Source organism: Planococcus citri, chromosome 3 (genome assembly GCF_950023065.1).
Source record: "Planococcus citri chromosome 3, ihPlaCitr1.1, whole genome shotgun sequence".
Classification (NCBI taxonomy): domain Eukaryota; kingdom Metazoa; phylum Arthropoda; class Insecta; order Hemiptera; family Pseudococcidae; genus Planococcus; species Planococcus citri.
In genome coordinates, this window is record NC_088679.1 from 77,749,316 (window position 1) to 77,763,579 (window position 14,264).

Sequence of the window (14,264 nt, forward strand, 5' to 3'; positions counted from 1 at the left end):
CGTTAGCAAACCTATCAGTTCAATTTTTATCTTACTTTGAATTTACAATAGAAAACGTCGTTCATATAATACTGCGTGTTGTTTTTCTATAGTTCTTTCTTGCCTCATTAGCAAAAGCTAGGCATCTATCACGTATTTACATATACAAATAAAATTAAATTTTCGTACATTTCTCAACATCGCATAAGAATGGCGCGGTATGCTCTGATTCCATATATGGTATTCGTGTTATATTCAGCCACATCCTTTGGTAAGTGAATTTTTAAGTTTTAATCCATGAAAATTATTGTAAGCCTCCTATCATTCGAATAAACAGGTACACAGGTAGGTATCAAACACATGGAATCATTCGAAACGAAATGATTTGAAACTTTTCGTATGATTGTAAAGTTTCTTTGAATGATGAAATCTTAAATTACATAGGAGCGAACCCTAAGAGAACATCTCAAGTATGTAGCTAGGTAGCTACCTACAAATGGAATGTACATATTACAATATATTAAAACATGAATTTTACAGGATGGACCGATAATGTCTACGACCTCAAAAATAATACGGCTTTTATATTCCCGTATCAACTAAACGTTTCCATCTATTGCTCTGATACAAGTGAAGTCGAGTGGAAAATAGACTCTACTGATCAAGTAAATCCTTTTTTTAATAGGTACATACTAATTTTTAAACTCTGCATTAATTGAGATACTACGATGGCAAGCCGATTTTTCATGGCAATCGCTGATTGTCAGTTGCATTAGGTACTAAACAAGAATTCTGTTCAAGTTACCATATTAACCTTAGCTTGACCTTGGTACCAATAAACGGGAGTAACATTGATAGAAAAATCCTTCAAATTGTTGTTTTTTCAGTTTTTAGCAGTTTTAACACATGAAAATCATTTTTCCCCTGAAAGCCCTATATTTTTTCTTCATTTTGACGACAGAACGAAGTCTGTAACATAACTTGGTAAAACATGAGAATTTTTTGAAAATTTGTGGAAAAAAATTTTAAAAAAAAGTGGGGTAACTTTGATAGAGTTTAAATTTTATGCTCTAAAGGGCTGCTAATATTCACAAAACATGGCTTGAATGATGGAGTCACATTGACAGATGTTCATGGTTGGTACTACAGCCGAAGAATCAGCAAATTTTTGCGTAAAAATCGCGTACCTAATTATTCATTTTTTCAGAAAATAAATTCAAATTTTCAAGAAAATTCAATTTTCAAGGACATAATAAGTGCATTTAAAAAAATAAAATTTTTAGGTAGTACACAAATCAAACGATACGAGATACGAGAATTCAAAATTCAAAAAATATAAAAATTTTAGGCAATATAGGTATACACAAAATATGTTATCGTTAAAGTTAGAATTACTAGGATTGGATGATTCAGATAAGCGTGATCACTTACAAGGGGGGTTACATGAGAAACTACCTAAGGGGGTTGAATTTGGCCTACGTCTCCTAATGTCACTAGACATGGGTATCCGATCCAATATTAACGAGAACAACTAAATGTTAGAATAATAATGAAATGAACACCTAACATCATTATTCCAATGATATTATTTATTGTACTAAAAGACATCAATATTATTATAATTAATGAGTTTAATTATAATGTTCTCGACCTTCGTCCCAATAATACAATCTATGATCCTTGCCATAAGATTGTTGCTGATCATGTAGTTCAGTAGTCCATCTATACCAAGAATGGTATAGGAATGCGAATAGGTATCAATAAACATACCTATCTACGAGTCAGGATCCTTGCCCTAGGCCAGTGGATACACGATAATATTAATTAATTGTGCTAACTTATGATTAACTAGTGGGGACACCACCATGTAAGTACCTACTTATCAAACACTGCCCATTGTCACACCACCTCTTTTCCTTAGCCTACCCCAATAATAGTGGCTGTCGGTGGCTGCTTTCAGTGATGGGAACTCGTGGGATTTTTCCCAAATTATGGGAGATTTCAAGTCCTGTGGGAATCGCGTGGGAAAAAGGGAAAATGTGGGAATTTTGAAGAAATCGACTTTAAAATGGGAAAAATGTGGGAATTTTGAGTATTATTTATACTTTTTTATTTTTTCTCAATAATGTGTGCATGCAATTGAAGTTTTTTAATTATTTTTGTTGAAACCAGTTTTAAATTTGAAAAAAATTTAATTTTGAAGTTGATATAGTTCAATCTATCTGAAATGCCAAGGAGATATTGTTTAGAAATACTTCCTATAGTGGTGAGATTTTTCCATTTATTCCCTAAGGGTGGAATAAATGTCTTAATGCCAGGTTAGCTCACTCGAAGAGGCCTTTATGATTTCAGCAGACTGATTATATGCAATTATTATGAGATGACGAGAGAAATAGATTCTAACACCAAAACAATTTAAGATCATTTTATTAAAACGCAATTTACAAAGACATCATTAAATCCTTTTACAAACATTTATGGTTGCCTAAGAGCCGTTTTAAGGCAGAGATAGAATATTTTTACATCAAAGTACCATAAAGTATCACTTGTATTTTCCAAAACTATCGATTACGATTATAACTTTGATAGGTAAAAATACATAATTTGAACCAAAGAGAACAAGATGTAATTTTGATCTAACTCCATTCGAAAGATATTTTTATTAAATTAATTGACTAAGTACCCACGCCCCCAAGTGCTGTGGTATACTTCGCCATCTACTCTAATTAATTGATAAAGCTAAATTAATTAGATATGAGTAAGTTATTTCAAACTTACTTACCAAACTGTTCACGTTTACCATCTCTATCAGGGGCCTTACGAATACTAAAGGCGGCGATGGCACTTAACTAAACGAGGTACATTTTAATTCTTTGCACAATGCATGCCTGACCAGTTCAGGGGGACATTGCCAAAAAGATACAAATTAATGATCATCGGATCCATGATCAAATTACCAAAGAATTATCCACTGACCGGAGTGGCGTAACTTAAAAGAGTAGACCATGATTTTCACCATCACTACTGTGAAATAATTTCTATCATCGGATAGGAAATTATATGATAAAATCACGCCGATACAGACGTTCGCGACGAGGTACCTATTTACTGCAGGTTTAGGAGCCAAGTGGTTTTTTTTGCAGGGGTTGAAACTGTTAAAAACCCCAAAACCAAAAATGAAGGAAAAACCAAATATAAATCTGTTTTGTGCAAAACTCAAAACCAAAAATAAAAAATATTTGATCAAAATCACTTGACCAAAAACCAAAAATGAAAATATTTGATCAAAACCACTTAACCAAAAACCAAATATAAAAAATTTGAAATTTAAATCATCAGAAATGTCAAAATATGTGTAATGTTTTGACATTTTATGCATTAATTGACTAGTAGAAATGAATACAATAATTAATAATACTAATACTACCTAGAATTAGGCGGCATAATGCAATAATTGGCAGGAAAAAAAACCTGAAAACTGAAACCAAAAACCCAATACCAAATAAAAGTAGCAAAAAACTGTAACCAAAAACCAAAAAACCAAATAAAGGTAGCAAACAACTGAAACCAAAAACCAAAAAACCAATTATCAAAAGGTGAAAATTGAAACCAAACCAAAAACCAAAAATCAATTTTCAATCAGTTTCAACCCCTGGGTTTTTGGCGCTAAAACGATTCAATTTATAGAAAATAGGGTTAATTAGGGACCTCCCCTTAGTCACGTGGTAAAAAGGGGTAAGAAATGCTCGCGGCATCGGTATATTATTTCAAAGGGATTCCGCGACCTGCCAAAAAGCGAGCATTCTTTATAATAAATTTGGATAAATAATGTTCTTATTTTCCTATCTCGAGCCATAAATGTCGCGGGGGCTGTCAACCCTTGTCTAATAAAATACTCAACTTAATGAGAAGGGTTGACTGCCAATGACCCGCCTGTGACGTCATCTGCACGAATACAGAGTATTTGTACATTTCTAACTCACTAAATAGTTAACACGTTTCCATTTACGATAACAAGTAGGTATAATATGCATCCCTATAGCTGGTACCTATCATAGGAATCAGCTATATCAATGCGGGCCATCTATACTATCACAAAGTGAAATTTGTGGGGAAAAATGGGAAATTTCAAGCTGACATGTGGGAAAAAAAGTAAAAACGACATTTTTTAAGTTCTGTTTTTGATGATATTCAATTCAAAATTTCAAATTCTTTCTTTCTTGTTCATTTAGTTTCTTTGAAGTTTTTCTGTAAAATTAAATTTTTACCCGCAGAACGCAGTTGTTAGACGTGGTATTCTCTTTTTTTTTTCAAGTCATATTTTCTCCTGTTTTTTTTTTTTTTTTAATTTTTACCAATAATGATCAAAAATTAATTCAATATTTTGTTTCCTTGTATATTGAAAATTCAAAAATAATGAATATTGTGTGGATGCAACTTAGGGATGCAATTGAAGTTTTTCAATTATTTTTGTTGAAACCTGCTTTAAATTTGAAATAAGGGGGAAAGAGCTTTTAATTTTGAAGGGGTTTTGAAGTAAAATTTGTGGGAAAAATGTGGGAATTTTGGTATGACGCGAGGGAAAAAATGGGAAAAATCAAGCTGACATGAGGGAAAAAACGACATTTCAAGTTCCCATCACTGGCTGCTTTACAAAGAGACACACGTAACACACGCTCTACCTGATGATGTCCGGAATCATCTCAGCTAGCCGCAAGAAGAGATAAATAGGTATTTGTGATAGGTATTAATTACATTTACGTTGATTACTATCAATATAGAATTACCACGATAGAAGTGGAACAAACACGAGTTAAATGCCTCATTTGAGACTTATACATTTAGGTAATTCGACACTATGAAGACACAATGCCACTTGATACCTTACACTGCAGACAATAGAAAACAAGTGAGGCTCGTGGACAAATTCTCATACAGAGAAGCCACGATCCAGAAGATCTGAGCTCACCCCTTTTATACATGATTGACAGATTTATGTATAAAACGGGTGTATTGTGTAAAGATACACGTACCAAGTGATTTATGTGCATATTAATTTATGCACCGATAGTTCCCACGTAACGACGATTCCCCTAACCAGGTAATCTTTCCGAGAATGTCCACCTAGAGGGTGAAGGCATATTACACTATATCAAATACTTAAATTTAAAATTTTGAGAAAATTGGTAAAATTTGCGTTAATCAATATTACCCCAGAATTGTAAAATCAAAATTCTACACATCCAGAGCATGATAAAAAACAATTTCGAGTGAATTCAGTTTACCTTAGCTTAGCTCCAGCTGGTGACAGTATTGTTTAACTCAAATAAAACTAAAAATCTCCTTTTTATCGGAAGTTTTTGTGAACTTTCAGAACTTGAAAAAAAATGCAATTTTAATCATGATAAATAATCATGTTTGTTGATAAAAATTGAAAGTCACAGACACATGGAGTTTCCTCTTTCAAATTAGACCGGAACGAACGCGGTAGCTTCATTTTTAGTGGTCTATCAATGTTACCCCGCGAAAATCAATGTTCCCTCGCCCGTTTATTGGTATGCAGAATGGTCAAAAAATGCTCAGGTTTTTTAAATATTCCCATTTCAGACCACAAATTTTATAGAGGAGGTCAGTCCAAATGAAAAAATTCTCAAAATAAAGAAAATCACACCCTACGATACAGGCATTTACAAATGCGTGTCCAAGAAAAACTCCAATCTGTTCAAAAGGCTCATTTTTACTATTCATGGTAAGCGTGCGTACTTACTTAATTTCATTTTTTTGTTCATTTTTTAACGTCGCCTTATTTTTTTACATAGGCCTACAAGTTGTTAATGGGCAACGTTTGAGCGAGATTCTTAAAAGACTGGTTGATGGTAGTAAAATTTCAGATCAAATAGGTCAAAAAAAGTGCATTAAATTATTGCATGCTTTGAGTTGAATGCACTTTGTGGCGTCAACTAAAAACTTGGCAATTGGCATAGTTGACATCAACTTCGCGTCAAATGTCGAATTGAAAAAAAAAACATAGTTGACACATCAACTGTTTTTGTCCGCAGTCAACTACGTTAAATTTATAATTAGGTATTACTCAAAAAAAAAAAAAAAAAAAAATCGTCAGATTTATTAAAAAGAACAATTTTGAAATTTCATTTCTACATAACAACATGAGAATAAAACACGAGATCAAACTCGGAAATGAAAAATAAAAAATTGGAGCCTTAGCCTGGTGTGCAGTAGGAAATCCGATTTTTTTTTAAATGAATTTTGATGGGTCAATTCATTTGACATAGTTATTGACATAATTTATATAGTGGACATGTTAACTATTCAATTTGACGAATCAGAGACATCACTTGTTGAATGATAAGGATCCTTATGTACCTAATATGTTCTAGGTGATCGATTAAACGCCGCAGGACTTCCCAAGTACAAGCCGCCTTCGTTGCCATATACTGGTCACATATCACTGGAAACGTCAACGTGAGGTATATAAGTGCTGTTCCCAATGTGGAATTTCACAGAAATTTCCTGTAACACTCCTTCGGTACTTTTTGCACAATTTATTTAGAGGAATTTTTTTAATATCATTTCAAGTAATAATTTTTCATCAATTTTGTGAAATTTCGAAATAAACGTCTACATTTACCTTACTGATGAATTTTCATTTATTTTATTAATTTTCCTGGTGTTTTTTAAAATGATTTTAACAAGTTTCAGTACCTTTTTTTCTAGGCTTTTTTGCTATACTTTTGTTACTTTTCAGTGATTTTTCATCAAGTTTTCCCAATTTTTAGAGAAAATGTCATCAATTTCAGACAACTTTCATTGATTTTAATCAATTTTTTCGCGATTTCATATCAATTTAACACGTTTTTAGCCATTTTTAATACAAGTACCTACACCTATTGTCAATTTTCGCTAAAATTTCACCAATTTTTAATGATTTACAGTGTTTTTAATACTTTTATGATTTATTTAATTTTTCCTAATTTTAAAAAACTTGGAACAAAAGTTGTAGAGCGTGAAAAATTGAACCATTTTTGCTGATCGGATTTTGAAAATGGCTAATTAATTTGTAATTTGCAACCTCTTCGGTTTCTAACGCTGTAGCAAGATGTGTTGTTGAGTTCGAGATGTTGCATATTGCATTCTGAAAGGCGCTTGATGGTTGATCAACTTGGAAATGGAATACAATTGCTGGTACCTAATCGTTTTGTTTTTAGAATAATGAATCTCCCAATCGATTGTATTTTTTTTATTCAATATTCATATTCTGCGGAATTGATTATTCTATTAAATTTTGGGATCTCAGCAGGTATTGTGCACGGTCGTAAATTATTCTTATTCTCAAATCTCAGTGAAAAGTGTTCGCTCAAACTAACTGCATAATTGTATGTAAATGTAGATAAGTTTCATGTTGACAGACGATGCTTGGTGGTTTCTCATTTTTAAATATTTCCATGATAAATGAAACTCATTTGATGTTGTAATGTAATATTGATGAAAATAATTTAAATGATTCCCGATTCCGTTTCAAACAAGACTTCGAGTGCTTCAGATATCAGTCTAAAGGGCTGCAAAGTTTCAAACTCTTGAAGAGGGTGATGAAACTAATTTAAATTAACTTTTTAGCACGTCATTTCATTAAATTAATTTTAATTTAATTTTTCTTTGGTCATCTTCGAAATGGCTACACTGATTGCACAGTTTTTTTTTCAAATTTCCCCCTTTTCCCCGCATTAATCTGTTTGTTTATGTTTATTGTTATTTAGCGTCGATTAGTCTGACTCTGAAAGTTTAATCTCGATCCTCGGTGTAATCTGCGAATAATTAGTGTTTAATCATTGATTGATTATTAATTATAATACGGTGAATCATCCTAGGAAATTCAATTCGTAATTGGAATCCATCAAAATGACTTCGGAAGCCATGGAAGCGGAAGTATCTTCAGAACAAGTCGCCGAAGAAATCGTACCCAAGGTAATAAATCCCATCATTTTTACACCCTTCGTTCCATCTGCATGAATCTGAATTCCGTTGATTTATTTATAATTCAAGCCTTCGCATCTGAAAGAACTTCAACAAGATATCGAGCAACTGCAAAACGATCTGAACGAGAAAGGCAAGCTAATCGTGGACATGGAAATAGAAATCCAGAACAAACAGAGTAAAATAATGCTAGTCTACCTACTATATCCTATACCTACGATCAGCATATCGTTGTATTCTTATCGACTCAACTTTCACAGGTAAACTGAGGGGTATGCAGAACTTGTTGATGACTCGAATCAGGGAAATCCAAGTCGAAGATATCACAAGGAGGAATGAAATTGAGCACGAGAAAGAATGGAGTGAAAAATTGAAAACAACCAAGATCAAGAGAATAGCTTCGATGTGAGATAGAATCTCTAATTTAGTACCTACGTTGCGATATTAATTGATCGAGGTTTAATTTTCATTCTGTCTTCGTTTATATACAGATTGGAGTATAAGAATAAAATGAACGAATTACGAGAAAAAGTGTTTTCGCCTTTGGATTTGGTGAGTGTTTTTGTTTGAAGAAATCGTTCGAAACTTCAAAATAGTATTATCTTGTACATGATCATCGTGTTGATTTTGATTTCACTTAGAACGATGCTAAGATAAACGAAGAAATCGAATTCTTGATGATGTGTTACGAAGAATTGAGCGAAAAAAATAAAGCTACTCAGTTCGGAGTAGATCATTTGGCTCGACGAGTAAATCTCGATTCTGAAGCGAATAATATCATAGATAATATCAACGTATTGATGTAAGTTCTTTCGCTGCTGTTTCCAATTGTTTATAAGTTTTGATGAACTGGCGATGACTGATGACTGTTTTCATTTCGATCGATTAGAAAACAAATGAAATTAGAAACTGACGATGATCGGAAAATGAACGAAGCGATGGAGATGGAAATCATGGTCTTGGATAAGAAAATTCGAGAGAATGAGCAATCGGAAACCAACGATTGAACTGATTAAATAATAATTCGAATCTTTAGTGTTAATTGTTTGGTTTTGTTTATTTTTTTGTAATATGGTTAGCTTAGCTTAAATATTACTCATAAGTCATAAGTCGTGTTGAGTAAAGAAATAGATTGAATAATTTAACGGGGTTTTCGAGAACGTTGACTTTGACGAGTAGGTACGTCGGTTAGTCTCTTGTCTATAGCTTGTTCACACGTAGATGTTAAATTTATTCGAACGTATTTAGAACTGTATTATTAACGCATTGATTCCTGTAATGTTAGTAAAAAATGGTGTTCGTTTTAACGTTGATTTTCGGTTTATTTCTAATCACTGAATGTAGCAATGACGAAGGAAGATACCTCGTTTATCCTCCTGGTCTTGGTAACAAAGTTCAGGTAGGCTTAACTTAGTTGATACCTATCAACATTGATACCCATCGTTATACACTCACGATTAGGAATAATTCTTCAATTTCTAGTTCATCGTTGGTATCGGTGTCCCTGTCTCCAATTTACCAACGATTCAAAGTGTTACTTGGGGATACGTTATCAAAACAAATTACGTATTACCGACTAATATTACAGAATATGGAAACGTTCGTAGTATACGTAAACGTTCGACTGGTATTTCTCGTTGGGATTTTTACCAATCTATCGCCGATGTGTTGAATAGGTTAGAATATTGTTGAATCTAAACATCTAGATTTGTAGAATGATTGAAGATAGAGTATAATAATGATTCTTTGATGAAGATCTGGATTACCGGGCGAACAATGCATTCAAAGGAGTATTTGCGAAACTGCTCGGATTAAATTCGCTAGAAATGATATCATCGGTGAATTTTTGCATATTTTATTACTGTACGTATTCGTTGATCGATTTGCTTGTTGAAGAGTAAAAATTGATCGTTGATTGATTAGGGTTCGTTGTATAATTTAGACCCTCGAGTACCGGAGATACTGAAACGATGTATTATGATGCTGAAATCGCTGGTCTTGACCGAAGAAATGATTGCTCTCGTTTATTCAGTTCGTGTTCGTTGAACTTGATTGATTTGTTTTCAATCGTACGAGAAACATCTTTACTGAAAGATTCGATATTTCCAATGTAGAAGCTATTTGGTATTATTTTCGAAGAATAAAGAATTTTTCGAACGTGTTTTTTTCTCATCAGTCATCTATTAATAAATATGCCTGTGTAAACATTAATAATCATGATTAATAATTCGAAGACTGTGTTGATAATATATTAGCTCATTATAATATTTGAATTTCTTCGGTTTTAATTTAGATGTAAAATTAATACACTTTCTCGATTTTATTTTTACAGGTAATCCAGATCCTATCATCACTTCGAAAATCACCACACGATGCCATTGATCATCTCATCAAGAACCTTGAGTATTGTTAGATAGGTATTCGTCGCCCCCATCGTATCTTGTATCAATTGGAATTATCTTCTTCAATCATCGACTGCAGCAGCTCCCGTTGATCAACTTTCTTCGGATTACCTTGATCGTTCTCGAACAACGTGATACATTCGTATTTCGAAGGATTATTACCAACTGAGGTGAAATGTATGGTAACCACGAAGCATACCAAGCTATTCACGAAGAAAAACCATAGCAGAGATTCGATGCCATACTTCGCTACGGTGGCCGGAAACGCGAAAACGTAAACTAACGATAACTTGTACTCGATAGCGTAATGTAGAATAGATATATATTGTTGGGTTGATTTAGGAAACAGTTCGGAAAGCACGATCGAGATGGTAGGATCAAAAAAGGCCACATTTATAGTCATGTAAACGAACAGACAAGTCACCGGTATCCAAGAGAATGGCTGGGTGCTCGTATGGAACATAATTTGGTAAGCGTTAGCTACTCCTATAACGAGTATCATGATCGTTGAACTAACTATCAATATATTTCTCTGTTTGCATATTTTTATCAACGTTGGATAGAGTGCTGTGAAGGCGAAATTGAAGAACGATATGAAAATGGTCAAGTTATCCGCATTGTACTTTGTATTCAAGTCTTGGAAAAATGTAGCCGCGTAATGGACGAAAATAAGGTACCCGGTACCTATTCGAGTGATGATGATGATCACATATATGCTCAGTGGTTTAATTAGAGACGAATCGCATAGAATTTTTAGCAAATTGGTGTCCTGGCTGCTGAGTATGGTACGTTCGATTATGTTCAGCTCTTCTTGAATAGTTTGGACGGATTTGGTTTTCTCGAACCATAATGTAGTCATGATTGCCTCGCGTCTTCGACTTTTCATCATGTACCAGTATTTTGTTTCAGGGATCGTGTACGATTGGAATAGGACTACGATCGATACGATGGCTATTACGAACGAAGATGTTTTCCAACTGAAGTAATACTGTAATAGGTTCGAGAAAACGATCCCTGCTGTCGTGTAAGAAGCTGCTAACGAAACTGTTTTGCTGATATGGTGTTTCGAACATGTTTCTGAGATGTAAGCTACGTTATCGGCGATGAAACCTGCAAATTTATTGATATAAATATTCGAGTAGGTAGGTATAATATACTTGAAATGCATATTTATTTATAGAATGATGTTCAAAAGCTATCGTATACCTACCTAATCCTAGACTTGTGATTATTCTTCCTGTACAGAAAACACCTGTATTTGAGGATACGCTCGAAATGATCCATCCTACAGCTATTAGCAGAGTTTTCAGTCGTATTGTTCCTCGTCGTCCGATTGAATCTATCAAATACAAACTCAAGCCACCGACGAACGATCGTAAAAGTATTCCAGATGATGCTAATTGGAAAAATAATTAAGTAGGTTGACTCAACTCACAGCTGAAAAGCGAGTATGATTGATTTTTACGTATTAATACCTATCCAAGCGACTGCTTCGTCAGATAATACGGAGTCTTTCGATAGTTTAGGAATAAGTAAAGCAGAGAACGCGTATCCACATCCGGCTAAAAAATACGTTTGACCGATTACACATTTCACGTATTTCTGATGAAACAAATTTGAGAAAAAGCACGATTAGTTATAGGTACATGATTTTAACGTAGGAAAAATATGCGAGAAATACCTATTTTATACCTCTCGAGAAATCTTCGAATCAAAATTTGCCATTTTTCACGTAACTCATCACATTACTTATACCTACTTTTGAAAACATAGTTAGCATAAAAATGTAGGTACTCACTGGGAAGGTTTAGTTCGGTGATAAAATGTTGCCATGAACGAAATGATTTTTTTTTCATATTCAGCGCTGATAAGTTAGGTGTAAATAGTAATGTGAGAATTCGAATGTACCTAGGTAGGTAGATTATTTACTCGACTGTATATCACCTGAGTATTAGATAATGCCAGTTAGCTTATTCGTTCGTTTGTACACTGATAGCGTAATTTCTTATGTAAAAATTGGTGCGAACTTGGGTATTGGGTGTCAGAGTGTGTACTTTTCAAATTCAGAAGTTTTCTGACGAAAAAGATGCTTATGAGAAAGGAAAATTTATTTTTCCAACAGTGTAAGGTGTTATATTGGATTTGGATTAAAATAATGATGAGCTCAGCAGATTCAAAAACGTATATTTTGATATGTCACGTAATGTAAAAATCGTTGTAGGTAATTAATTATTAATTATTATAAATTATCCACAATTAATCGAAACAAAATAGAATTAAAATTGGCTTCAATTCTAGTAGATAGGTTCGTGCATTTTTTTTTATTCAATTCGAGGAAAACAGTCAAGTTTTTTACTCTGACAAATTTGAACTCAAAAAATCTCTAGTTACCTAACTAATCTCTTGTATTGCTTCGTGAGTGAGATTTTCAATTTCGTTTTTCGATTTTAAATTTTCGAAAATTGACTAAATTTCTCCAAAATATTCAACACATTACCTAAGCTAGAATAAATCAGGCATGCTTGGGAATGACCGACTAATTTGAGTTTTTTTTTCTCTTGTTACAGATTGATCGCAATTGGTATAAAATAGAAAGCAGAAATAATTTACTCAACAAAATGAAAAATAAACAGTTAGATCACCAGTTTATGGTTTATGAACTTCGTCAGGAACTCGTACCTACTCGGCCAATAATGTGAACTCATCTACAATCGTATCGCAGTCGATAATTGGTCACTTATGGTTTAATTTAATGTTAGCATCTTTGAAAATGAAACACGATTAATTGATTAAGTTATTGTAATCTCTTCAGCTGTAAACAACCTTCAATTCGCAGAACTTTCCAAAACGTTTAAACGCTGTAAATAATGTATTTTTTGGTAATTGTTTTTTTATTTTAAGTTTTTGATTTTGATGTTACTTTTTTATCAAACGTTTTCTCATTTTTTTTTTTTTTGCTGAATAAATAATTTTAGAATTTGTTTTCATGTGAATGCTGTTTTAAAATATATAGTGTTGTAACTTGTAGATAAGCAGTAATTTCAGCATCAGTGCGAAAAATAGGCTTAAATTTATGATCAGTGCCCTAAAATTAGACGAACCTGAAGCCCTTTTTGATTTTAGCGCCGAAATTGGGTCAAAATTCTCATTCAGGAGGTTCAAAAATATAGGATTTGATACCTCACTCGTTATTCAGATTCATTTTGCATCACAATTACCTCAAATTCGTAATTAGCGTCTTAAAATTGGCGTAAGATCTCATTAAGATGTACATAATAATAACATAAAAATCGTAATCAGTGACCTCGAATTAGTATATTCGTCGATTTTTATAAAAATAAAAAATTGCATCACAATAAATGAATTTGACGGTGAAAAATTTGAAAAATTAACAAAACGCCTGCGAAAATCACGATATGCAACCATTTCAACCTAGACTAAAAATGTTTGGTTTTAATTCCCAACGGACTCGTAGCGCTATCTGTTGGGAAAAAGAAGAAACTTTGTTCTCTTTTTTTAAAAGCGAGACATGAAAAGTGGCGAAATGAGCGCTAGATATGCGCGTGGCGCTATCTTTCTGAATATCTCGGAACTACAATAAAGAGAACACAGAAAAACCGTTTCTATTGCTCGAATTTGGCGTAGTTCCAAATTATTCGGAAAGATACCGCCACATGCATATCTAGCATTCATTTCGCGATATTTTTCAAACCAAGTTTTAAAAAGCACAGAACAATGTTTCTGTTTTATTCCGATAGGTGGCGCTGCACGTCCGTTGAAAATTCGAAAATTGCATATTTTAATTTATTTTCGAAGCTAATGAGATGAAAATGTCGTACGAAGTATCAAAATAGAGCCTCATTAAAGCCATGTGGCACGTTGAGAAGGTGG

General features: G+C 33.3%; 4 protein-coding genes across 8 annotated transcripts; 3 read left to right on the forward strand and 1 right to left on the reverse strand.

Moving 5' to 3' along the window:
- Positions 1–28: 28 nt before the first annotated feature.
- On the forward strand, positions 29–6,632 carry LOC135839449 (uncharacterized). 2 transcript variants are annotated; one of them, XM_065355469.1, is made up of 5 exons: positions 29–250; positions 520–644; positions 5,587–5,728; positions 5,799–5,879; positions 6,378–6,632. In XM_065355469.1, the coding sequence occupies exons 1-5, from the start codon at positions 190–192 to the stop codon at positions 6,464–6,466; spliced, it is 498 nt and encodes a 165-aa protein (XP_065211541.1). In that variant the 5' UTR covers positions 29–189; the 3' UTR covers positions 6,467–6,632. The 2 variants fall into 2 exon arrangements, with proteins under 2 accessions (XP_065211541.1, XP_065211542.1); XM_065355470.1 differs by lacking the exon at positions 5,799–5,879 and having other exon boundaries at positions 33–250.
- A 249-nt stretch (positions 6,633–6,881) lies between these two features.
- On the forward strand, positions 6,882–9,282 carry LOC135839447 (uncharacterized). Its single transcript, XM_065355463.1, has 6 exons — positions 6,882–7,962; positions 8,041–8,149; positions 8,232–8,376; positions 8,463–8,523; positions 8,613–8,773; positions 8,861–9,282. Exons 1-6 carry the CDS (start codon positions 7,897–7,899, stop codon positions 8,976–8,978), a joined length of 660 nt encoding a protein of 219 aa, XP_065211535.1. The 5' UTR covers positions 6,882–7,896; the 3' UTR covers positions 8,979–9,282.
- On the forward strand, positions 9,237–11,509 carry LOC135839448 (uncharacterized). Of its 4 annotated transcripts, XM_065355468.1 has the most exons (7): positions 9,237–9,370; positions 9,454–9,647; positions 9,727–9,834; positions 9,914–10,647; positions 10,716–10,842; positions 10,937–11,158; positions 11,283–11,509. In XM_065355468.1, exons 1-4 carry the CDS (start codon positions 9,263–9,265, stop codon positions 10,083–10,085), a joined length of 582 nt encoding a protein of 193 aa, XP_065211540.1. In that variant the 5' UTR covers positions 9,237–9,262; the 3' UTR covers positions 10,086–10,647; positions 10,716–10,842; positions 10,937–11,158; positions 11,283–11,509. The 4 variants fall into 4 exon arrangements, with proteins under 4 accessions (XP_065211540.1, XP_065211539.1, XP_065211537.1 ...); XM_065355467.1 differs by having other exon boundaries at positions 9,914–10,842; XM_065355465.1 differs by having other exon boundaries at positions 10,716–11,158.
- LOC135839446 (facilitated trehalose transporter Tret1-like) lies at positions 10,199–12,206 on the reverse strand. The gene is made up of 4 exons (XM_065355462.1): positions 12,066–12,206; positions 11,849–11,975; positions 11,584–11,769; positions 10,199–11,483 (listed from the first exon to the last, which is right to left on the reverse strand). The coding sequence occupies exons 1-4, from the start codon at positions 12,096–12,098 to the stop codon at positions 10,417–10,419; spliced, it is 1,413 nt and encodes a 470-aa protein (XP_065211534.1). The 5' UTR covers positions 12,099–12,206; the 3' UTR covers positions 10,199–10,416.
- Positions 12,207–14,264: the final 2,058 nt, after the last annotated feature.